The 25,736-nt window shown below is 41.6% G+C and overlaps 1 protein-coding gene across 2 annotated transcripts in view; it reads left to right on the forward strand.

The window, feature by feature from the left end:
- The window catches only part of PUS7 (pseudouridine synthase 7), a 43,779-nt gene extending 19,685 nt beyond the window's left edge, over positions 1-24,094 (forward strand). For both annotated transcript variants that reach the window (XM_044919960.1, XM_021682892.2), the window contains 9 exons: positions 4,980-5,108; positions 5,767-5,892; positions 14,087-14,148; positions 15,356-15,516; positions 16,481-16,607; positions 17,477-17,578; positions 20,559-20,688; positions 22,032-22,123; positions 22,908-24,094. In XM_044919960.1, coding sequence (XP_044775895.1) covers positions 4,980-5,108; positions 5,767-5,892; positions 14,087-14,148; positions 15,356-15,516; positions 16,481-16,607; positions 17,477-17,578; positions 20,559-20,688; positions 22,032-22,123; positions 22,908-23,044 — 1,066 coding nt within the window. In that variant the 3' untranslated portion in view covers positions 23,045-24,094. The remainder of the gene's footprint in view (positions 1-4,979; positions 5,109-5,766; positions 5,893-14,086; positions 14,149-15,355; positions 15,517-16,480; positions 16,608-17,476; positions 17,579-20,558; positions 20,689-22,031; positions 22,124-22,907) is intronic.
- The last annotated feature ends 1,642 nt before the right edge of the window (positions 24,095-25,736 follow it).

The raw sequence follows: 25,736 nt of genomic DNA on the forward strand, positions 1-25,736 counted from the left end.
CCTGAGCCGAAGGCAGACGCTTAACGACTGAGCCACCCAGGCGCCCCCCCATAAATAAAATCTTAAAAAAAAAAAAAAATCAGAAAAAAGATGGTTGAGTCAGTGAATGTTGTTGAGATAACTGAATAACCATCTGAAAAAAAAAATTTGGCTCCTTACCTCAGTTCCCTATTCTAAATAAATTCCAGGTGAATCAAAAATTTAAACGTTAAAAAAAAACAACACTGTATGAAAGAATCCGTGCTGACGTTTTTGTATGTCTCCCCTGAGTGGGTAAAGTGGCAGTGCTTTGGCAGATTCCCCCCCCCGCACAAAGAAAACTTTGAAGCAAAGAAGATCACCGGGAGAGGCCTGCAGAGCTGGTCAAAGACCGGCACCAGCCACAGTGCCACTGCACACGGATACTGATAGGTAAATATTTATTTTTTTGTAGCCAGGTCCTTGGTGTGGTTTTTATAGTCCACAGTCTGCTTTTTTAAAAGGCCATAAAGCAGAAAGGTATGTGTGACCCCGTTGATCTAAAATGTGGAGCCCACGCCACTGAGTAGCTAGCTGTTGACACGGTTGCCAGTTTGTGTGTGAAAAACACTCTCCCACTTCTTTCCTTCACCTCCTTGTTGCTTAGGATGAGGAGACTCCATGATTTAAAGCCGGGGGCGAGAGCAGGAAGACCTTCCCGAGTCAACATGACCTGTCCCGTGTCCCCCTCCTTTGTAAGTGGCCCACGTTTGGCATCAGAGGTGGACTGGGGAAGGAAAAACAGAAGCTCCCACTCAGAGCCCCTGGAGCAGCAGTGCCCTGAGGTCTTTTATTTTTCTCCACAACCGATGTAAACTTAGAAAACCCCAGTAGTGAAGATTGGTGTGTTGGTGAACGCACAGAGGCTAGCACTGCTCTAAATGAGGTGTGATAAAAAGTAATCACTACTGTAAGCCAAAAGGAAACAACAGAAAAGTGCCCTTTTTAACTGAAAACAAAACAAAACAATAAAACTGTAAAAGTACTCTATTTACATTTGGGAAACTTTAAAAAAAAATAATCTCTGGCTAGGGATACCCTTTCTGAGTATGTCTTAAACCTCAGAACTATTCTTTTTTTTTTTTTTTCAAGATTTTATTTATTTGACAGAGCAAGCAGAGAGGGAGAAGCAGACTCCCCACTGAGCAGGGAGCCCGACGACATGGGGCTCGATCCCACGACCTGAATTGAAGGCAAATGCTTAACCAAGTGAGCCACTCAGGCAATCCTAAATCCCAGAACTGTTAAAAAAAAAAAAAAAAGAAGATTCATGAACATAACTAAAATTTTACTCTATAGTCCTTATTTATTTATTTATTTTTAAGATTTTTTTATTTATTTTGACAGAGAGAGACACACAGCGAGAGAGGGAACACAAGCAGGGGGAGTGGGAGAGGGAGAAGCAGGCCTCCTGCTGAGCAGGGAGCCCGATGCGGGGCTTGATCCCAGGACCCTGGGATTATGACCTGAGCCGAAGGCAGATGCTTAACAACTGAGCCACCCAGGCGCCCCTATAGTCCTTATTTACAGAAGAATGCCACCTAAGGCAGAAGGAATGGTAGATAAACACTCTTTCACATTAACACACTAGTTTTTGCTTGAAGTAGTAAGAATCCTAGGGTACCTGAACAGGCGGATGAAAGACTATGGGGAACAGGATAATCCATCTAAGAGGAAAGGTCCCTTTACAATAGAAAAGTCTAACACATACCATCCTAACCCAGTGATTAAATTTATCACCATGAGTGATGGACAAACTGAGTATTATTGCCTTTTGCTGGGATACACTGAAAAGGCCATCGCATCACCTAAGTAATGTGTTTATCTAAGTCTAATCACAAGGAAACAATCGTCAAATCCGAATGTAAAGGCACGGTGGGAAACAGCTGGCCTGGATTCTGCTAAAAGTCAGATACCAATAGAAAGCAGAGGCTGGGCCGAGCCAAGCAGCTTAGTGGACACTAACTGGATGTCACAACGGCAGTATGTGGTCCTTAGTTAGGTCCTGAATTCAGGGAGCTTAAAATGTTGTTATCGGGTAATGGGGTGAATGTGGATGTGGACCGCCTGTCAGTAGTGCCGAAGTCATGTTAGGCTTTCTGAGTGTGACCCGCTTGGGTAGGGGTCTAGGAGACACACACGGGCCACTGGGGGTAAGGTGTGATGTCTGCAACTAACTCAGAATTGTTCAGTCAAGTATTTAGATTTCACATTTATGTCTGTGTGTGTACATGTGTGTGTAATGTGTGGGTGTTCATCGATCAGAAAGAGATATATAAAGCCGGGGGTGGGGGTGGGGGTGGGAGTTAACAATTGGTAAATCTCCTGGAAAGTATAAGGTACAGTGTTGCCATTTTTCTCCAGTTCTGAATTTTTTTAAATATAACTGGGGGGAAATTTTCTAACGTATAAACTACTATAAATAAACTAAACTCAGGACACCTGGGTGGCTCAGTCAGTTAAGTCTCTGCCTTTGGCTCAGGTCATGATCCCAGGGTCCTGGCATTGAGCCCTGCATCAGGCTCCCTGCTCAGCTCTCCCCCCAGCTCATGCTCTCTCTCTCTCAAATAAATAAAATCTTTTAAAAAATAAATAAATAAATGGGGCGCCTGGGTGGCTCAGTCGTTAAGCGTCTGCCTTTGGCTCAGGTCATGATCTCGGGGTCCTGGGATAAAGTCCCACATCGGGCTCCCTGCTCAGCGGGAAGCCTGCTTCTCCCTCTCCCTCTCCCCCTGCTTGTGTTCCCTCTCTCGCTGTCTCTCTCTCTGTCAAATAAAATCTTTAATAAATAAATAATCTAAACTCACAAAATGGGAGATAATATTTGCAAACTGTGTAGTAAAGGACAGATTTCCTTACTCTGTTAAAACAGTAAGAAAAATAATAACAATCCAAAATAGGTAAAAAATAGGTAACAGAACAAACAGGCAGTTCACAGCCAACATGTGTAGAAATGTTTAACCTCACAATAGGAAGTGTGCAAATAAAAACCAAGGAAATAGCATTTTTAATGGTCTGGCAGACCTCAGAAAGGTTTATAATAGGCTATGGCAGGAGACACAGGGATGAGGCAGTAGGCATTTACAGGTTGATGGTGTGAGCATAAATTGATAAAACTTTTTTGAAGGGCAGTCGGCAGTAAAATTTAAAATCCACACCTCCCGCGTCTAGGAATTTATTCCAGGCATGCACCTGTATAGATGCACAAAGAAGTATGTGTAAGGATACTTGCTTTAGACTTGTTTGTAACAGCAAAATAGCAATTTAAATGTCCATCAAAGGGGGTCACATAAAGGATTACATATGCAGGACAGCAGCCATCCCATGCGGCTGGACAAAGAATGCGGCAGCCTCTGAAGTCTGTGTGGAGGGGCGCCTGGGTGGCTCAGTCGTTGGGCGTCTGTCTTCGGCTCAGGTCATGGTCCCAGGGTCCTGGGATCGAGCCCCGCGTCGGGCTCCCTGCTCGGCGGGAGGCCTGCTTCTCCCTCTCCCTCTGCCTGCAGCTCTGCCTACTTGTGCTATCTCTCTGTCAAATAAATAAATAAAAAAGAAGTCTGTGTGGATAATGCAAATCTCAGATATGCATTTTTATGTGTAAAAAAAAAGCAAGATGCTGGTGCTCCTGGGTGGCTCGATTAAGCATCTGACACTTGATTTCGGCTCAGGTCATGATCTCCTAGTCCGGAGATCGAGCCCACACATCGGGCTCCCCACTGAGCGGGGAGTCTGCTTCCCCTCTCCCTCGGCCCCTTACTCTGCTCACGCACTCTCTCTCTAAAAATAAATAAATCTTATTTTAAAAAGCAAGATGCTGAACAATTTATAATGTAACAAAAGAGGGGGAGGATCTGGGTGCTAGTTACATGGTTGTGTTCACTTGGTGAAAATTCGTCAAGCAGAACACTTAGGAGTTGTGTATTTTTCCATATAAACAACATATAAAGAACTTACCAAAAAATTCCTGAAAGGGAGAAGACTGTAGGTACATATATGCTTCTATATACATAAATTGTTTCTGGAGGGATGCACAATAAACTGTTAACATGGGTTGCAGGTGGGGAGAGGTGCCAAGGGATAGAGATCAGACATAGGTTTTTCAGTTCTGAATTTGTTTTTCTACATAAATTACTATTAAAGAAGTTAAGGAATTTTTCATGAAAATTTCCTTATACCTTTTAAAGGTTTTTTGTTTGTTTGTTTTTTTTTTGAGAGAGCAAGAGAGAGCAGGGGAAGGGGCAGAGGGAGAGGGAGAAGCTCCTTTTACGATGACGATCCCGGGGCTCCATCCCAGGACCCCAGGATCATGATCTGAGCTGAAGGCAGACGCTTAACCGACTGAGCCACTCAGGTGCCCCATTCTTAGACCTTTTAAATGATAGTAAGTTACACATTTGTGGTAGAATGCCATCTCTATCTATCTATAAAACATGTTTAAAAAAAGAACAGGAGGAAATGCAAAGTTAGATATTAGCAGATTTTTTTTCCAGGTGATGAAACTGCATTGTTTTTCTTTTCTATGTTTTCAAGTTTCCTTAGTTAGATTACAGTATTTTTCTGATAGATGAAAATAGGACTAACTCTTCTTTATAACGTTTAATAACAGTCTTTACGGTTGTATGGGATTGCTGTCTGTTATTAGCCCCCTTCCCTCTCAGAAAAAGTAGATATGGTTGTTCCATTAATCATTATAAATCACACGAGGCTTTATGAATATAAATGTGACCCAGGTTAATCTATCCAGTAAGGTTGAACCAGTATCATTTTGCTGGAGGAACAATCCAGAGGGAAATGAAAAGTGTGCTCGGCCCAGCTGCCGTGGTGCCTGTGTTTCCGCTCCTCATAGCTTGGTGTGCAGTCTTGTTTCGAGCTGTCGTTTCTTGTAGTTGGGTGCCCGAGACTATTTCAGTCAGGCAGTATTTCATGATCCTCTTTGTGCTCCTTTTTTATTTTCTGTTTTTTAGAATAACCGCTCAAAGACTTGCCCACTTGAACAAGTGCTTGATGAACTTTAAACTGGGGAATTTCAGCTATCAGAAAAACCCTCTGAAACTGGGAGAGCTTCAAGGGAATCACTTCACTGTTGTCCTCAGGTAAAGACCTGCAGGGAGGAGTGCAGACCAGAGAGGGTCTGTTCGGATCAGTTTCTAATCCAGGTGAGCTGGTTCGAGCAGGTGTGGCAGCGAGGGAAGGCCAAGCGGAGCCTGAAAGGGCTGGGAGAGCAAATCGTGCTGGAGAATTGGTACCGACACCCCCTCACCTCTCGAAACTCGGCGCCTCTCCTGGAAAGGAGCCATGTGCTTCAAACACAGTGTTAAGAGACGAAGAGCCCATGCCTCCGCCTATAGGCAGTAGCTGGGATGGGCAAATTCACAGACGCAGAAAGTAGAACAGGGTTACCTGGGGCAGGGGAGCCTAAGAGGGGGACAGGGAGCTGTTGTTGAATGGGTACAGGGTTTCCGTTTGGGAAGAGTGGAAAGTTCAGGAAGTAGATAGTAATGTTGCGCAACGTTGTCGGTGTACTTAAAGCCACTAGATTGTATACTTAAAAATGGCCAAAATGGTCAATTTAATGTTATGTATATTTTGCCACAATTTAAAAAAAAAACAAAAACATAGAGTCCTCAGCAGGTAGAGAGAAAGCTGCAGGGGATAAGGGAAAGACATGGAAGCCAAGCCATATCATTAATGATCTGCATCCCTGAATGTGTTTGACTCAGTTTCTTCTCTGGGTAACTTGGGCCCCTACAGAAATATAACAGGAACTGATGACCAAGTTCAGCAAGCTATGAACTCTCTCAAGGAGATCGGATTTATTAACTACTATGGAATGCAAAGATTTGGAACTACAGCTGTCCCCACATACCAGGTTGGAAGGTGCGTATTTAATTTTTAACTTTTGTCTGAAAGAGCTCACTTTAAAAAAGAAGAAAGACTTTTTGTTGCTGTTGTTTTTAATTATTCATGTCTGGGCCAAATGAACCAGTGTGTCTCATCAACTGATCCATAGCATTCTTCTAGTTTTTGTTGTGTATTAAGATAATACAAATTAATACAAAAATAATAATAAATTGGGGCACCTGGGTGGCTCAGTCGTTAAGCGTCTGCCTTCGGCTCGGGTCATGATCCCAGGGTCCTGGGATCGAGCCCCCGAATTGCGCTCCCTGCTTGACAGGAGGCCTGCTTCTCCCTCTCCCACTCCCCCTGCTTGTGTTCCCTCTGTCACTGTCTCTCTGTCAAATAAATAAGATCTTTAAAAAAATTTTTGAAAAGAAGAAAAATTAATTAATTCAGTGTTAAAAAAGATACAACCTGAAAGGTAAGTTTTTCTCTCATCCCTGATAACCCATCCAGGGATTCTGTTTTTAGTTCCTTCTTTACAGGTAACTCGTGGCTGAGTACAGTAAGCTGTTGCATAGCCTGACAGGACGCAGTTTGTGATTTCTGTTAACAAACGCTTTCCAGTTTATTAAACTTTCATCTGCACTTTCCCCGCCTTTAAAGAAAGTGGTGTAGGATGGAAATAGCATGGTAAAATTTATTTTAAGAACTCTGATTCACTTTCATGGAATAGGGAATCCCTCTAGGGTAAGCTAGGGTGGGAATCCCATCAATAAATAATGGACTCTTGATCTTGGGGTCATTGGAGCCCCACATTGGGTGTAGAGATTACTTAAATAAATTTTAAAAAAAACCTTAAAAGGGATGCCTGGCTAGCTCAGTTGGAAGAGCGTGCAACTCTTGATCTCGGGGTCATGAGTTCAAGCCCCACATTGGGTGTAGAGATTACTTAAATAAATAAATTTTTTTTTTTAAGATTTTATTTTATTTATTAGAGCATGAGCAGAGGGAGGGGCAGAGCGAGAAGCAGACTCCCTGCTGAACAGGGAGCCCGACGCAGGACTCAATCCCAGGACTTCGGGATCATGACCTGAGCCGAAGACAGATGCTTAACCGATTGAGCCACCCAAGCACCCAAATAAATGAACTTTAAATACATACATACATACTTATTGGATTTGGAAACCTAAGCCGTCATATGCTGTCCTGCTGTCCAGTAGATTGTTACATAAAATAATCATTCTCATGGGAGTTCGAATTATAGAAGTCATGAGTTGGAAGTGATCTGAGAGATTATGTAGTTCGTGTTCTTCCTTGTGTTTCAAACCCATGTTCTAGCAAAGGTGAAATTTAGGCTTGGGGGTCTGCTGGAGCTCACTAGTTGGTCCCCTATAGTCCTAGGAACAGAGGACTTTTCTTGACTTCCCGTGCATGGTTGCAGCAGCTGACTACATGAACTTGCATTTGTTCATGCATTTTTTAAAAGCACAGAATGATTGGGGTGCCTGGGTGGCTCAGTTGGTTAGGCATCTGACTCTTGGTTTGGGCTCATATCATGATTTCAGGGTTGTGGGATCGAGCCCTGCGTAGGGCTCCGCAATGAGTGCAGACTCTGCTTGAGATTTTCTCTCTCTGCACCCCTCCCCCTGCTCTCACACGCTTTCTTTCTGTCTCTCAAATAAATAAATAAAATATTTTAAAAATAATAAAATAAAGTTTTAGAAAAGCACAAAATGATAAAAATCTGTCATATAGTATTTCCTCTATTTTTTTGAGGCAGTATTGAGAAGGTTAAAAGCTCAGGCAGTTCTGAGCCTCTGATTACTCATCTGTCAAATGGAGATCGTAATGCTAACTTCACAGGGTGGTGAAAATGAAGTGACGTGATATTTATGCAGCACCTGTTGCTATATCTAGGATATAGTAGGTGCTCAATAAGCAGATAGTAGTATTTTAATACTAAAGCATACTAACCAGGGGGGCCTGGGGGGCTCAGTCGTTAAGCATCTGCCTTTGGCTCAGGTCAGGATCCCAGGTCCTGGGATCGAGCCGGCATCGGGCTCCCTGCTCAGCAGGGAGTCTGCTTCTCCCTCTGCCACTCCCCCTGCTTGTGTTCCCTCTCTCGCTGTGTCTCTGTCAAATAAATAAAATCTTATAAATAGATAGATCGATAGATAGAGCATACTAACCAGAGAAAGAATTTTTGCTGAGAAGAAAACTAAAGTAACTAATAATCATTATTATTAGATAATAAATGATAATGTTTTCATTGTTTAAGGGAAGACTGTATCAACTTTTGGCTTTTTAAATTTTGTTTTGTTTTGTTTTAAATAGCATTTTATTTATTTTTTAAGTAGGCTCCATGCCCAGCTTGACCTTGAGATCAAGAGTTGCACGCTCCACTGATGAGCCAGCCAGGCACCCCAGACTGTATCTTTATTTATTTTTGAGAGGAAGAGAGAGCTCAAGCGCGAGCGGAGTTGGGGGGTGGTGGGTGGAGGAGAGAATCTCAAGCAGACCCTGCCCTGAGCGCAGAGTCCTACACAGGGCTCAGTCTCATGACCCTGAGATCATGATGTGAGCCGAAACCAAGAGTCAGACCCTCAACCAACTGAGCCACCCCGGTGCCCCTGTATCAACTTTTGAATCTGTAGTTAATTTGGCAGAAGAACAGCCATGGGACCCTGCAAATTTTGTACTCCAAAGATAATATAAAATGGCTAATGAAAATGAGATCAGATTTATCAAAAACAAACAGAAAGGAACAAAAATTGCATTGTAGGCCCTAAGTATACAGTCAGTATGCAGTCCATTCAAGATTTCAAACCAACAGTTTCCATAACATAGGAATATTTCCTAGCTTCAGAGCAGCCCACTGTTACCATCATAGGACCTCCTAAGGAAAAAACAAAACAACCCTTAGTTTATAGATTAAAGATGGAAAAATGACTTATATCTAAAGTTTTTTGTTTTTTTTAAAGTTGCTGCTGCTCTCGAAATAAGTCAAACAGAGAAAGACATGTATCATATGACCTCATTGATATGAGGAATTCTGAATCGCAGGAAACAAACTGAGGGTTGCTGGAGTAGGGGATGGGGTGGGAGGGATGGGGTGATAGACACTGAGGAGGGTATGTGCTCTGGTAAGCGCTGTGAATTGTGCAAGACTGTTGAATCTCAGATCTGTACCTCTGAAACAAATAATGCAATATATGTTAAGGAAAAAAAAGAAGAAGAAGAAGGTAGCAGGAGGGGAAGAATGAAGGGGTGAAATCGGAGGGTTAGACGAACCAGGAGAGACGATGGACTCTGAAAAACAAACTGAGGGTTCTAGAGGGGAGGGGGTGGGAGGATGGGTTAGCCTGGTGATGGGTATTAAAGAGGGCACGTTCTGCATGGAGCACTGGGCGTTATACACAAACGATGAATCATGGAACACTACATCTAAAACTAATGATGTAATGTATGGGGATTAACATAAGAAAAAAAAAAGTTGCTGCTGCTCTCTCAGCTCCTCTTCTATTCTTTTTTTTTTTTTAAGATTTTTTATTTATTTATTTGACAGAGAGAGACACAGCGAGAGAGGGAATCACAAGCAGGGGGAGTGGGACAGGGAGAAGCAGGCTTCCCATGGAGCAGGGAGCCCAATGCGGGGCTCGATCCCAGGAACCCGGGATCATGACCTGAGCCAAAGGCAGACGCTTAACGACTGAGCCACCCAGGCGCCCCTCTAAAGTTTTTTTTAAAGAACTCTTATAATTCAAAGACCAAAGAGACAACAGTCTAAAATAGGCAAGTGATCTGAGTAGACATTTCTCCAAAAAACATAGATTAATGGCCAGCAGGCACACAAAAAGATGCTCAACATCATCAGGGAATCACTAATTGTTAGGGAAAAGCAATTCAAAACCACAATGAACTATCACTTCAGATCCACTCTGATAGCTAAAACAAAAAGACAGACAATAACAAGTGTTGGTGAGGATGTGGAGAAATTGGAACCCTCATGTGCTGCTGGTAGAAATGTAAAATGGTATAGCCATTTTGGATAACAGCCTGGCTAGTCCCCAAAAGGTTCAGTGTAGAGTTATTATAGGACTCAGCTGTTACACTCCTAGGTAAATACTTAGAAAACATGTGTTTACTCCAATTTTTTGAAAACAAGAATTTAGGGCGCCTGGGTGGCTCAGTCGTTAAGCGTTTGCCTTCGGCTCAGGTCATGATCCCAGGGTCCTGGGATCGAGCCCCGCATCGGGCTCCCTGCTCCGTGGGAGGCCTGCTTCTCCCTCTCCCACTCCCCCTTGTTTGTGTTCCCTCTCTCGCTGTGTCTCTCTGTCAAATAAATAAATCCAAAAAAAAAAATCAAAAAAAAAGAAAACAAGAATTTACACCAACGTTTATAGCAGCCAAAAAAAATGGAAACAACCCAGATGTCCCATCAACTGATAAATGGATAAACAAAATGTGATGTGTCCGTACAATGGAATGTCATTCAACAATAAAAGAGAATGGAGTACTGATACCTGCTACAACATGGATGGACCCTGAAAACATGCTAAGTGAAAGAAGGTAGTCACAAAGGGCAAGATACTATAGGATTCATTTATATGAAATATCCAGAATAGGCAAATCCATAGAGACAAAGTTGATTAGTGGTTGCCTACATTTGGGGGAGGGGTAATGGAGAGTGACTGCTACTGGGTGTAGTATTTCTTTTTGGGTGCTAAAGATGTTCCATAATGATTGCGTAATGTTACATAATTCTGTGAGTATACCAAAAGCCATTGAATTATGCACTTAAATGAAGATGAATTACATGGATATATGAATTATCCATATACATGGATATATGAATTATATATATATTTTTTAAGGGAATAAATCCTTGCATACGTGGTCAAATGATTTTCGACAAGGGTGACAAGACCAATGAGGAGAGCACAGTTCTTTTATTTTTTTAAGATTTATGTATTTATTTGACAGAGAGAGACACAGAGAGAGAGGGAATCACAAGCAGGGGGAGTGGGAGAGGGAGAAGCAGGCTTCCCGCTGAGCAGGGAGCCCGATGCGGGTCTCGATTCCAGGACCCTGGGATCATGACCTGAGCCGAAGGCAGACGCTTAACGACTAAGCCACCCAGGCGCCCCGAGGACAGTCTTTTTAACAAATTATGTTGGGGAAATTGGATATACACATAAAAAAATGCAGCTGGACCCTTCACACCATCACAAGTTGTCTCACATCATTTATAAGAATTAACTCAAAATAGATTCAAGACCTGAACCTACTTACTACAACTATATAATTAGGGGAAAACCTCATGACATTTGATTGCCAATTTCTAGGATACAACAATAGGTTGGGCTCCATAAAATTAAAAATATTTGTGTACAAAGGACACTATCAACAGAATGAAAAAGCAGTCCACAGAATGGGAGAAAATATTTGCAAATTATATATCTGATGAGGGGTTAATATCCAAAACATACAGAGTTCCTTACAACTCAGCAGTAGCAAAACAACTTAATTAAAAATGGACAAAGAACTTGAAGAGACCTTTCATCAAAAAAGAAATACAAATGACTAATAAACTAATTAAAAAGGTGCTCAATATTACTAATCATTAAGGAAATACAAATCAAAACCACAATGAGATAATTTTTTATACCCATTAGAAGGACCATTATTAAAAAAAGAAAAACAAGTGTTGGTGAAGATATGGAGACATGGGAACCCTTTTGCATTGCTGTATAAAATGGACCAGCCTCTGTGGAAAATGATACGGTAATTCTTCAAAACGTTAAATGTAGAATCACCATAAGATCCATAAATTCCATTTTTGAGTATCTACCCAAAAGTGAAAGCGAACACTCAAATATTTACACACCCCTGTTTTTAAGAGTGTTACTCATAGCAACCAAAAGGTGGAAGCAACCAAGTGTCCATTAACAGATGAATGGATCCAAAACATGTTACACAGATACAATGGAGAATCCTTCAGCTTTGACAGGAAGGAGATTCTGAGACATGCTACAACATGCATAGACCTCGAAGACTTTTATGCTGAATGAAATAAGCCAGGCACAAAAGGACAAATACTGTGTAAATCCTCTTACGTGGGGTACCTAGGATAGTTAGATTCATACATAAAGTAGAGTGGTGGTTGCCAGGAGATGGGAGTTATTTGATCTGTACAGAGTTTCAGATGAGGAAGATTAAAAGTTCTGGGGGCAGGTTGTCCTGATGGTTACACACAGTATAAATGTACTTGGTGCCACACAACTGTACACTTTAAAAATGGCCCAAATTAAGAGTTTCATGTTAGGCATATTTTATACAATTAAAAAAAAAAGCTGGAAGAAAGAAAGATGATGTAAGAAAAGTGGAAAACATCTTAATGTGTAGAGGTCCAGATAGAAAGGCCTCTTGTGATTGAAATCTGCGCATGTTTAATATGGCAGTATGTACTGAACTTTCATGTATGTGGTAGCATCTTCAGAAACTACACCACGTGTTGGCAGACTTTTCCTGTGAAGGGCCAGACAGTAAATATCTTGGGCTTTGTGGACCATGGGCTGTTCATAGCAGGTGCTCAGCGCTGCCATTACAACAGTGTGAAAGTCATACGCACGCAGTGTGTCCGCAGATGAGCACGGGTGTTCTACAGGAAACCTAGTCACAAAATCAAGTGGCCAGCCAGGTAACAGAGGTTTTTGAACACCAGCATCTTCTATGATACCTGACAGACCAGTGCCCAGTCCTGAACTAGTTCTCCACTCTAGAGGTGTTTCGGATAGCCTAGCCAGCTCCATAATGTGTCACCCAGGAGAATATTGAAAGACTGATAGAGCGTGGCTTGTTCCAGGACTGCAAGGATGGCCAGCAGTAAGAAATCTGTTATGTAATTAATCGCACTAGTGGATAAAAAATCCACATGATCATATCATTGGATACCAAGCAGCATTTTATACAGTTTAATATGCAAAAATATCCCATATAGGTTAACTTAAATATGAAAAATAAAAATCCCAGTTAACTAAAAGAAACAGAAAAATTAGTAGAAGGGATTTCTGTATTTTGGTGGGGAAGGCCTTCCTTTTTTTAAAAGATTTATTTATTTATTTTAGAGAGAGGGACAGAGTAAGTGGGCGGGGGGTGGGGGAGGATGAGAGAGATAATCTCAAGCAGACTCCCCGCTGAGCATGGAGCCCGATTTGGGGCTCCCTGTGGAGCTCTATCCCACAATCATGAGATCATGACCTGAGCCAAAACCAAGATTTGGACACTTAACCAACTGAGCTACCCAGGTGCCCCTAGAGAAGGCCTTTCTAAGCATGACTCCCAACACCAGAAATCTTAATTGGAAAAAAAAAATTCAGATATGATGCACAGAATAGAATTTTCGTATGGCAAAATATAATGTAATAAAAGGTAAAGGAAAAATTGGATATGCTTATAGATGTATCAAAAACGTCATGGTGGCACCTGGTTGGCTTAGGGGAGCTCGTGACTCTTAATCTTGGGGTTGTGAGTTCTAGCCTCACATTGGGTGTAGAGATTACTTAAAATCTTTAAGGGGTCCCCTGGGTGGCTTAGTTGATTAAGCGTCTGCCTTCGGCTCAGGTCATGATCCCAGGGTCCTGGGATCGAGTCCCACATCCGGCTCCCTGCTCCGCGGGAAGCCTGCTTCTCCCTCTCCCACTCCCCCTGCTTGTGTTCCCACTCTCGCTGTGTCTCTCTCTGTCAAATAAATAAATAAAATCTTTTTTAAAAAAAACCTATATTATCAGCAAAAATAAAGATATTTTCATTTTGGCAAGAATAATAGGAAGGATAAAGTGTTATTCTGTTTGTTTAAGCAAGAAGGTATTTAACAAGGGGGAGAGGTTTCTTGAGAAGTTTCAAATAAGTTTTACTGCAGAAAGACTTAACTTTGATTTAAACAGATAATACCATGTATAACAGCTTAATGAGTTGGTAGGATTTATACTACTAGCATTTTAAAACTGACGTGATACTAAATGTTAATGAGTGAACATGCTCTTCATTTTGTTCTCTTTTTTAAGTTCCTTTGGCATTTACATTTGAAACCTTTATCATTATATTAGTTTTTCAACTTTTACATTTAATAAAATATATAAAGTTAACATGATTTGTTACTGCACAGATTTTGACATATAAAATTCATCGTACTGCAAAATTAAGTAAAATAAATGATGTTTGATTTTAGAGCTATCCTACAGAATTCCTGGACTGAAGTCATGGATTTAATATTGAAACCCCGTTCTGGAGGTGAGAATAAAATTCATTAATTAAAAAAAATAGAATATCTTGTTAGGTATTCATGGAATTGCTTTGAATAAAAAGTATGTGTGCATATTGGGGGTAGTTATTTCAGAATTTTAAAGATTGTTTTTACAGTAAAATAGAAAGGATAGTTCATTTTTTCATAAATTATATATTTGAGATTTATAATTTATATCCTGTTTTCATCTAATTTATTCTTTCATAAATTAATACGTTTATTTCCTTTTCCCCATGCACTACTAAATCTCTGAACATGCAGGAATCCAGACACGTTTCACTTGTGGTTAATTTGTTAAAGCATAGTGTAATAGAATGTAAAAACTGGGCCAAAAAATGTTGAGGTATTTGAAGAGTTTGTAAAAAAAACTTCCCAGAAAGTACCTCTGCATTCGTACTGTATAAAAAAAGATTTAAATACTACTGTACAAGGGCACTGGGTGGCTCAGTCAGTTAAGTGTCCGGCTCTTGATTTCAGCCCAGGTCTTGATCACAGGGTCGTGAGTTTAAGCCCCACATTGGGCTCCATGCTGGGTATGGAGCCTCTCAAAAAAAAAAAAACAACACACACACAAATTATCAAAACAATTATGCCCTTTGGGTAGTTATTCATTTGCAAATTAAAAGAGATAAAGTTGTCTAATAAAGGAGAATGGCCTATTAAATTTGCCAACACAGTAGAAAAAGAGAAGGAAGAAAGGACTACCTGGGTTTTGTCTTGTGTTGAATCAGCCGTGATCATGGAACAGTAATGGTCTTTAAATCCTGGGGTGGGGGCACCTGGGTGGCTCAGTTGTTAAGCGTCTGCCTTCAGCTCAGGTCATGATCCCAGCGTCCTGGGATCGAGCCCCTCATCGGGCTTCCTGCTCAGCGGGAAGCGGCTTCTCCCTCTCCCACTTCCCCTGCCTATGTTCCCTCTCTTGCTGTGTCTCTGTCAAATAAATAAATAAAATCTGAAAGAAAGAAAAAAAAATCCTGGGGTGGCAGTAGGTGGACAAAGCCGGCTCGTTCAGTACACTCTGCCTGTCCCGCCTTTTCACATTCTGATGGGTATTCGCAGGTGAACAGAAGCTGTTCAGAGTACCTGTATTACAAAGAGCATTTTCTAATTTTGTGTTCTCTAGGAAGCCCATTAAGTTACGGAAATCTGTCTATTCAATAAATTGTTTCAATCACAGCTTTTTTTTTCCCCCAGCCGAAAAGGGCTACTTGGTTAAGTGCAGGGAAGAGTGGGCGAAGACCAAAGACCCAGCTGCTGCCCTCAGAAAACTTCCTGTCAAAAGGTGTGTGGAAGGGCAGCTGCTTCGAGGACTTTCAAAATATGGAATGAAGAATATAGTCTCTGCATTTGGCATAGTGAGTGCTATTTGTGAAGTCAGGCGAATGACTTGAGGTGGCTTAATGCTTTTTAAATTTTATCTTTAAGTATTTTACTAAATTTTGAAAGAGCAAAAGTGAAATAAGGATCCTTTGGTGATCTCTGAGTGCCGTGTTACCTGAGTGATCCTTGTTTGTACCCTGAATGGCGATGGGGGTGGTGGGTGGGTGGGGGAAATGTTGGCAATAATTATTAACATTGATGACATGAGAAAAGCATTAAAGTGGAAAATATTACCTGCAAAGAAATTTAAATTAAGCATCTTGGTACTTAGAAATTCACAATCCGTCTTAGAGGTTATTTCTTGATGATTCTCCAGCATCAGCACTGTAACCTACCGAAGTAAGAGGTTGCACGAGAAGTGGTTTAAATGATCGCGTTTCTTTGGTTTCTTCATTGGTTCAACAGTGGGTCCCATCTTGGCACGTGCTATTATTCAGATATCTATACCCAGAATAGACTGAAGTTTAACTCTTCAACTTCAGTCTTACTTACGCTTCCCCAGGCAAACAAAAAAAGCAGAATTTTTGCTACGTGAAATTAGTTGTCCATTCAGTCATCTAGGTTTTCTCCTTCCATGGAATTATCAGGACGAAAACACTGTTTGCTCTGTAAGTGATGTGTAAATTTCTACAGTTTGAGCACTGTGTCTTTGATTCAGGGTAGAGGTTCTTCCAGTGTTGCTTTATTTGCATGAATGCATGGCAACCGCTGCGTTCGGAGCTGACTGTGAACTCCTGTAGTCAGAGTCAGAGGGGTTCTGTCCCTCCTACTGGGTGCTGCACGTCAGTCACTGTTTCTGTCAGCTATTAGAAAAATGACAAGGTATGAGCTGCTTATCCTGGGGTCACCACTAAACAAGTGAGATATCTTGGAAAGTACAGTACTTTTAATATTCAGAATATGTATTTTTTCCCTTCCCCATTTTTTTCTTCCTTCCAGATACCAAGAAATAATCGCTTAATGTATATTCATAGCTACCAAAGCTATGTATGGAATAACATGGTAAGCAAGAGAATAGAAGAGTACGGACTGAAGCCCGTTCCAGGTGACCTTGTTCTCAAAGGAGGTAAAAAGGCAGATATCCTCATTATTGACCCAACTAGAGTTGTTTGACACTGGTGCTTAAAATCCAGCCTGGCCACTACTTAAGAGAGAGAGAGAGATGTCTAGTAAGGTTGAAATGGAAAGACATTGTAAACTCAGATTGAACAGTTTGGATCTGTGTCTTTAATGAAAATATATATCCAGTTTGGGGCATCTGGGTGGCCCAATAGATTAAGCATCTGCCTTCAGCTCAGGTCATGATCCTGGGGTCCTGGGATCGAGTCCCACATCGGGCTCCCTGCTCAGCAGGGAGTCTGCTTCTCCCTCTGACCCTTCTCCCTCTCATGCACTCTCTCTCTCATTCTCTCTCTCAAATAAATAAAATCTTTAAAAAAAAAAAAAAAAGCAAACATTCTAAAAAATTGAGGGTGCAGCTGAGAAATAAATTTTTTTTTTTTTTGGGCGCCTGGGTGGCTCAGTCGGTTAAGCGACTGCCTTCGGCTCAGGTCATGATCCTGGAGTCCCGGGATCGAGTCCCGCATCGGGCTCCCTGCTCAGCGGGGAGTCTGCTTCTCCCTCTGACCCTCCTCCCTCTCGTGCTGTCTCTCATTCTCTCTCGCGAATAAATAAAATCTAAAAAAAAAAAAAAAAATTTTTTTTTTTTTTTTTTTACTTCCACTTGTTCTCAGTCCATGATTTTTATTTCTTGGGTAGAGCAGAAAAGACAAAAAGATCTCTAACTTCATTTCTTTAAGCTTTGTTGTAGGGCACTCAGCCATGTCAGCTTGCACTTCTGACTTCTTAGATGTGTATAATTTTAGAAGATCAGGCTCATGCAAATATTACCTATTTTCATAATTTTTCTTAATTTCTCTATTTGTGACTTGGCAGCTACAGCCACCTACATTGATGAAGAAGATGTTAATAATTACTCCATCCATGATGTGGTAATGCCCTTGCCGGGTTTCGATGTTATCTACCCAAAGCATAAAAGTAAGTTCCCTGTCTGGGGAAAATAGTTAAAACGAAGTCTGACAGGGCACCTAGGTGGCTCAGTTGGTTAAGCAACTGCCTTCGGCTCAGGTCATGATTCCAAAGTCCTGGGATCGAGCCCCGCATCGGGCTCCCCCTGCTCTGCGGGGAGCCTCCTTCTCCCTCTGCCTTCTGCTCCCTCTGCTTGTGCTCTCTCTGTCTCTGTCAAATAAATAAAATCTTAAAAAAAAAAAAAGTCTGACATATTTAAGCCACTGGCCGCCAAGGTAGAGAGAGGGGGAAAAAAAATCAGTACTTGAAATATAATTTTAGAACTTTGATTTCCATCAGACTTGAAAATGTTTCGATTTTAAGCATTTATAAACCATGTTTACATATAAAGTCCCCCAGGAAGGGATGTATTCAGATGGATAATTAAAATTTATTTATTTTATTTTTTTTATTTTTAAGTAATCTCTACACCCAGCATGGGGCTCAAACTTATAACCCCAAGATCAGGAGTCACATGATCCACTGACTAAGCCAGCCAGGCGCCCCTGGATGAGTAAATTAAGAAACAAAATGGTGGTGGCGGGGGCTGTAATAGCAGTAGTTGTAGTAGTACTTGTTACTAGGGTTCCTGGTATTACTGGCATTATTTAAATTTCTGAAATCCACTAATTCTTATTAAAGATAGGAAGGCTTTGGAAAAAGTCATTGAGAAAGTGAATGGATAGTTCTACTTTAACATTGCTTCTTTTAGCCTTTTTTAAAGGCTAAAAAACTGTGTTTTAAAAGTCAACGAGCACAGAAGTTTATAGAGTGAAAAGTTAGAATTCACCACCCTTATTTCCCATTCCCCACAGGCTGTTATTAATTACTTCCGTTACCTTAATGGATTAGGGTTGGGAAGGTTGTGGATTGGAACTTTCATTGTTCAAGGATTCAAAAACTGGAAAAAAGAAAGCAGCTCTGTGCATGGGACCAGCTTGGTGGATCTGACCCTGGAAATTTACTCCCAGCCAGAACTGGTCTGTGGAAGGTTATTTCTTGTAAAAAAATCTTTTCTGTTGGAGCCCTTGGGTGGCTCATTCAGTTAAGCATCTGACTCTTGATCGCAGCTCAGGCCTTGATCTCAGGGTCGTGAGTTCAGGCCCAACGTTGGGCTCCACACTGGGCGTGGAGCCTACTTAAAACAAACCATCTTTTCTCTCAAGGGACCAGAGTGAATTTTCCTTGTCAGTGTTATATTCCTTGAAATTGTACAAGTTATAGAATGATTAGGTATTAACACCCTTCTTTGATAATGCAAATACTTAAAAAAGTTAGTCATCTGCCACTTCCATGTTGAATAACACAATCAAAATGCTGTGCTCCTAATATTTATGTGAGGTTGACTCCACTGAGGGACAGGAGTAGAGGCGAGGAGAAAATGACAAGGGAGATGAGGGAGGGGGCAGGGAAGTTCTTCCTACTCTGACACCGCAGTGAGGCCCCGAGGAGGCACTGATACCAGGAACTAGTGAGAAGGAAAGCACTTACGATGCTCAGAGCTTCCAAGAAAGAGAAAGTAAACATTCTGTTCTTCTTTCTTGTACCTCTCAGGATCAGAAATGTGGTCTAATACCAGTTATCTATAAATTCAGCACAGCCTTTGACCAAGCCGTCCATGAAAACCTTGTGACTAAGATAGGGGCTCACAGACTGGATGGGTGGTGGTTCGGGCCTGTGGGTTGGTAACATACGCAACCTCGGTGTCCAGCAATGCTCAATTTGGGATCCCTGTTGTCTTATAGGTGTGTTGTGAGTCTTTCCTTCACCCTGGTCTACCCAGTATTTTTTATGAATAACTTGAATAAAGAAATCTGTTTATCATGTTTGCAAATTATGTTACCCAGAATGGTTAATACTAATTATATGAAAAATAGGTTTTTTAAAAGAACCACAGAAGGCATTGAATAGGGTTAAATGTAAATTGTTACTTTTGTAAAGGCCTAGTTTGACAGTCTACATAAAGTATCTGGAGTTCTTACAGAACTTCAGGCTGCTACCCTGAGACCGATGAAGTGTTTTGTGGGGAATACAGAAATGGCAGAGGGACAGTTGAAGGGACAGTTGGCCTAGAGAAGAGACGGCTTAAAGGGCCAGTACTCGTGAGTGCACATGGAAGAGCGCAGTGAATCGGCCGTGTTCCAAAGCAGTCAACAGAAGTTCTAGAAAGACAGATTTCAGCTTGGAATAAGGAACTTCTAACAGCTGTGTTTCTCACGAAGAAGTGGTTACCCGTACCTGGCCCCAGCAAGCAAAGGCTAGATGACAGTCTCTCTCGGGTGTTATAAAACAGAGTCCACATCAGGTGCGAGGCTGAGCTCAGATGGTTTTCCCAGGTCTTTTATTTTTATGTATGTATATTATTTATATTTTCCTTCCTCCAGAAAGAGTTTGAGGCCTCTGTACATGGTCTTTTCCAACTCTGAGCATGTATAAATTGTAGTTGAATAACTTCTGATGAAATGCTTTTTGTAGGGGCTCCTGGGTGGCTGAGTCGTTAAGCGTCTGCCTTCAGCTCAGGTCATGATCCCGGGGTCCTGGGATCGAGCCCCGAGTCGGGCTCCCTGCTCAGCGGGAAGCCTGCTTCTCCCTCTCCCACTCCCCCTGCTTGTGTTCCCTCTCTCGCAGTGTCTCTCTGTCAAATAAATAAACAAAATCTTAAAAAAAAATTAAAGAAATGCTTTTTGTAGTTAGCTTAAGAACCTTACGCTCCAGATACTCTGGCTGCTTGCAAGAGGTAACTTACAAGTTGATCCAGCCTCAGCTGGAGACACCTAGTCCTGGGAGTAAGTCCCTCAATTTTGATTACAGAGAACAGGATGGATTATAAATTAGAGGGACTGGTTTTGTTAGGACGATCTAACTGAATTTACATGTTACTCTCTTTGTAGTCTAGCTGAAGGTAGCTTGCTGGCATGCTGCATTCCGACTAACTTTTTGTATTTTATAGTCAGTGAAGCCTACAGGGAAATGCTCACAGCAGACAATCTGGATATTGACAACATGAGACACAAAATTCGAGATTATTCCTTATCAGGAGCCTACCGAAAGATCATTATTCGTCCTCAGAATGTCAGTTGGTGAGTGATAGTCTGGAATAAAATAGAACTGAATTATTATGTGAGATTGAAAGCTTTTGCATCACCTGTGTATTTTCCAGTATTTACAACCTGGTGTAGAAGTGCTACTTGCTATTATTACTATTATTATTATTGCTACTACTTGGATTTTTCAAATCATCAGGAAACAAATGAGTGAAAGTGGTTAGGTTTACATTTTATTGACCTTGCTAAATTATTGAAGAAATGTGCAGAGAATAGACTTTTTCCCTATTAATAAAAAATTGAGATTTGCTGGGGCACCCGGGTGGCTCAGTTAGTTAAGCATCCAGCTTGGTTTTGGCTCAGGTCATGATCTCAGGGTGGTGAGATTGAGCCCCGCGTCTGGCTCCAGAGTCTGCTTGAGGGCCCCTCCTCCCCCCGCTCTCTCTCTCTCTCTAAAATAAATAAAAAGAGATCTTTTAAAATTCGAGATTTGCTTACAGAACTATCCCTGAGCAAGCTACCTTTATTCAAAATTAGCTGTGGGGGCACCGGGTGGTTCAGTCATTGAGCATCTGCCTTTGGCTCGGGTCATGATCCCAGGGTCCTAGGATCGAGCCCTGCATTGGGCTCCCTGCTCGCCGGGGGGCCTGCTTCTCCCTCTCCCCCTGCTTGTGTTCCCTCTCTCGCTGTGTCGGATAAATAAATAAAATCTTTAAAAAAAAAAAAAAGAAGAATTAGCTGTGAGTTCCAAACACAGATCTGTTTAATATCATGTTTCTAAAGAGAAAAATAAACGTGCATTAACTCATTTAAAATATTTCAGTACCTAATGTAAACTAAAGCTTTATTTGATAATTTTTAAAACAAAATCTTGAATTAGTTGTCCATTGCCAGGAAGTTCTTTCTCTTCTCTCTCTCCATCTCATTCTCCCTTTCTATCTTCCCTACTCTGGGTTGTGTGATGAGGTTGGCAGGGTTGGACTTGGTCCTCCCCACTCCAGAGAGCAGTTCCTCATGAGTAATGCAGTGTTGTTAGTTAGTAGTGAAAACCACTCTGGAGAAAACATAAATGCCATTATTAATTCATTCTCATCTGTGCAAAGTGTAGTACTTACCAAGTACGTATAAAGAGAATTTCTATCCTAAGGAAACATTTTACATTTTTTTTTATACAGACTGGCGTCCTTTGTCACCTTGCTGTGTACTAGTATAAAGGCAATACTCACATATATGATCTGGCCCTATCCTGTTACCAAATGGTCCCACCCAGAATTAGTTCCAGCAGGCCTGTGTGTTCTCCTTTCTAAGCAAACGGTAGCAAGCAGCTTAGTACTGTTTATGGTTGTTCACATTCACACTTTTCTTTATGTGTTTTGAAGGGAGGTCGTTGCATACGATGATCCTAAAATTCCACTCTTCAACACAGATGTGGACAACCTGGAAGGGAAACCGCCACCGGTGTTTGCTTCTGGTAAGTTTACTCAGCGCTCAGTTCTTTGTCAACTGTGAAATGTTTTCTCAATCAAAAACATAAATTACGGGCACCTGGGTGGCTCGGTCAGTTAAGCATCTGCCTTCGGGTCGGGTCATGATCCTGGGGTCCTGGGATCAAGTCCCGCATCGGGCTCCCTGCTCATCGGGGAGTCTCCTTCTCCCTCTGCCTCCTCCCTCCTGCTCGTGCTCTGTCTCTCTCTCTCTCTCTCAAATAAATGAATAAAGTCCTTTAAAAGAAAGAAAAAAAAAATACTCTTGCAGTCACCACTACCTTCCACCAGCTCGGTGATTTCTATTTTGTGTTTTGTCATCTTAGTTTCATGGTTATAGCCTGATAATTAAAATGGTAGATTTCGCTGAAAATGAAGAAACATTACAGAAGTTGTGGTGTTAGATGATCAAATATTTCCTCCACATCCCCAACCCGAGTTAACAGAGGTGCCATGAACGGAGTCTAACGCGTGAAATTTGCATTGTTATTGTCAAATTCTTGGTGCCATTCCATTGTCTGTTTTCACTCTATTACTTTTGTGTCATGTTTGCCCTTTTTATGAAGGTTCCGGGTAGAATTACCATAGGGATTCAGCTGGATCGTATACTCCAGCTCTCACTTCCACGGTTTGCTCTCTGCGGCCCCACAGGACGTGGCGCCCGAGGGAAGGAGCGTGGTTATTTCCTTCCTGTATAGATGCTATGACTCGCCCCAGTCTGTCTGCTGCTGCCTGCCTTTTCTGACCGTTCTCTTCTCTCTTGCCTGGCAGAAGGCAAATACAGAGCTCTGAAGATGGATTTTTCTCTCCCTCCTTCTACCTACGCTACCATGGCCATTCGCGAAGTGCTAAAAGTGGATACCAGCATCAAGAACCAGACCCAGCTGAATACCACCTGGCTCCGCTGAGCCCTTTTCCCCAGATGATAAGATGCACCCAGTGTCCGCCCGCTTCCTGTTCAGACCCATAGGTGTACTTTAGATCCTTGTAGTTCAAGATTATTTGTATTTTTTCAGGTTTTTATTAGCTTAATTTGCAATATTTGTACACATATACAAATCCTGAGGATCCTAATTCTAGCTCAGAGGATATAAATTGATCAAAATATATTTCAGGTGCTTAAGTCATAGTAAAATGTCAGCTTTCCTGGCTTTATCATAATTTAAAAGGACTTTGGTTTAAAGTTGCAGTTTTAGGTTTTGCTACATTCTTAAAGGACAACATGAATTTTTAATGTATCCATGAATGGAGTATGCAATGATGCATTTTAAGAGAAAATGCAACAAAATAAATCTTGACTATGAATAAATAGAATACCCCACCCCTAGCTATTAATACAAGTACAGGACTCATGCTTATTTAAATGATGATAAAACATCTAAGGTTTATAAACAAAAAAGTGATGTGTCATCATCTAACTCTTATACCAGGTTTAGGTAAGTGTTGATAGATCTTTTAGTTGCAATAGCTTTGCATTTATATTCTCATTGCCTTGCAGGACAGTTGCATTGATAGGACCTTTTTTTCTCGATGTAAACGCGTGCAGCTATTTTTATTAGTCAAGGTCTGATTTTTACTCTAGGTGCCTTTTATGTTCAGAACTCCTTCCACTGGACTGGTTATTTGCCCCAAGATGAATGACAGCAGAGAAGAAAACTTTAAACCTTTCCAAGGGCTCCTCCAATCAGCAGCATCAGCCTTCGTCACCTTCAGTGTAGGTGTTTCCGTTTCGGGCCCTTGTGTAAAACTTGTCTCTGGCGTGGAAGGTTAAATAGGCCTTTCCAAGTGTGTGTGTGACATAAGTGCGCCGATTTTTATTTTCTACCATTTCTAAAACAAAATACAATAAATATTTTTTAAAACTCCTTTCTACTAGTTATGTTAATCAAATAAATTATCTAAAACCGAGCACAAATGAGAACCTTGGCCCAGACTGAGGGCAAGGAACGAAGTGAATGAAGGATCCTCAGAGATGGTGTCGGCACAAAGATATGTCCTGCTCGGGTGTGAGATGTCATGAGAATCATACAGTTGAGCGCCAGGCTCTACGGCTGTTGGACCATGTTGGACCATGTTGGAGTGGATTCAGGCTTATTCTTCCAGTAGCACCCCTCCCTTGCTTCCCAGCATGCTTTCTGGAGAGAAGAATGGAGAAAAGCTTCCCTACCAGTAACGTTCCCACCATGGCGGTGTGGGTGACAAATGTCCCAAGTCTGGCAGTGGAAGACTGAGAACTGCTTTTCATCCCTTGTATTTTAATGGCGTCCATCACACTGCAGAGGTGAAAAAGATTAGAAATCTCGTGGGAAAGAACCCTTTCAGCTGGCTAGTTTCTAAAGAATCTTCTGGCCTACCAAAGCCAAATTTGTTAAATGTATATTGGACTGTTTGCACTTTCCACTGCTAGCGAGTTACTTTCCTCCATCAGACTGATGAGTGAAAAAGTGCTCATGAAGGGGACTAACTGCCTAATGCAAGTGCATTCAGTAGCTCTGCATTTATAAATTTACATTATTGGGAAAAAAAGTGAGGCTAAACTTAGAAATGTTGTCTTCATCTGGGAAATACTTAAGGCCCTATGGGATGAGTCCATTTTCTCACTGCATTAGCCAACTGCCAGTTTGTGCATGTTTCTTCTTCTTCTTTTTTTTTTTTAAAGATTTTATTTATTTATTTGAGACAGAGAGAATGAAAGAGACAGCACATGAGAGGGGGAAGGGTCAGAGGGAGAAGCAGGCTCCCTGCCGAGCAGGGAGCCCGATGCGGGACTCGATCCCGGGACTCCAGGATCATGACCTGAGCTGAAGGCAGTCGCTCAACCAACTGAGCCACCCAGGCGCCCCATGTGCATGTTTCTTCTTAAACACCGCTGGGGAAATAACGATTCAAGGCAGAGTCTTAGCGCCATTTTGAGACTTGGGGACCTCCCATCTAACACCAGGAACTTGTCAGCTTGGAATATATCATTGCCTTAGCATCAACGTCAGGACATTTTGTTGATCTTAACAAAGGGAAGACATTTCTCTGAGGCAAATTTATAAGCCTAAAGGCAGCCTCATTCTCAACATAAATATACCTTATGTTCTCAGTTTTTGCCTAAAAGAAATAATAAAAGACCATTATTTTTTATTACAATGTAAACCCAGCACTATTAACTAAGAAGCTAAATATTCACACTCCTATTATCAACTGTTTTTATTCATGGTTTCATGTTGTAGATAGTAACTAGACAGCCATTAGTTACACTAATAAAAAACATTTCCCAGGGCGCCTGGGTGGCTCAGTCGTTCAGCGTCTGCCTTCGGCTCAGGTCATGATCCCAGCGTCCTGGGATCGAGCCCCGCATCGGACTCCCTACTCAGCGGGGAGTCTGCTTCTCCCTCTCCCACTCCCCCTGCTTGTGTTCCCTCTCGCGCTGTCTCTCTCTGTCAAATAAATAAAATCTTAAAAAAAATTAAAGCATAACTTTATTTAAAAAAAACACATTTCCTGGATGAGTCCCACCAAAAACTTGGTAGCACCTGCAGTAGCACAGGGCTACTTAAAACCTGACCGGCTGTGCCACACGGTACAAGTGAGCACAAGCTGCCGTTGGTGCTG

Source organism: Neomonachus schauinslandi, chromosome 12 (genome assembly GCF_002201575.2).
Source record: "Neomonachus schauinslandi chromosome 12, ASM220157v2, whole genome shotgun sequence".
Lineage (NCBI taxonomy): Eukaryota > Metazoa > Chordata > Mammalia > Carnivora > Phocidae > Neomonachus > Neomonachus schauinslandi.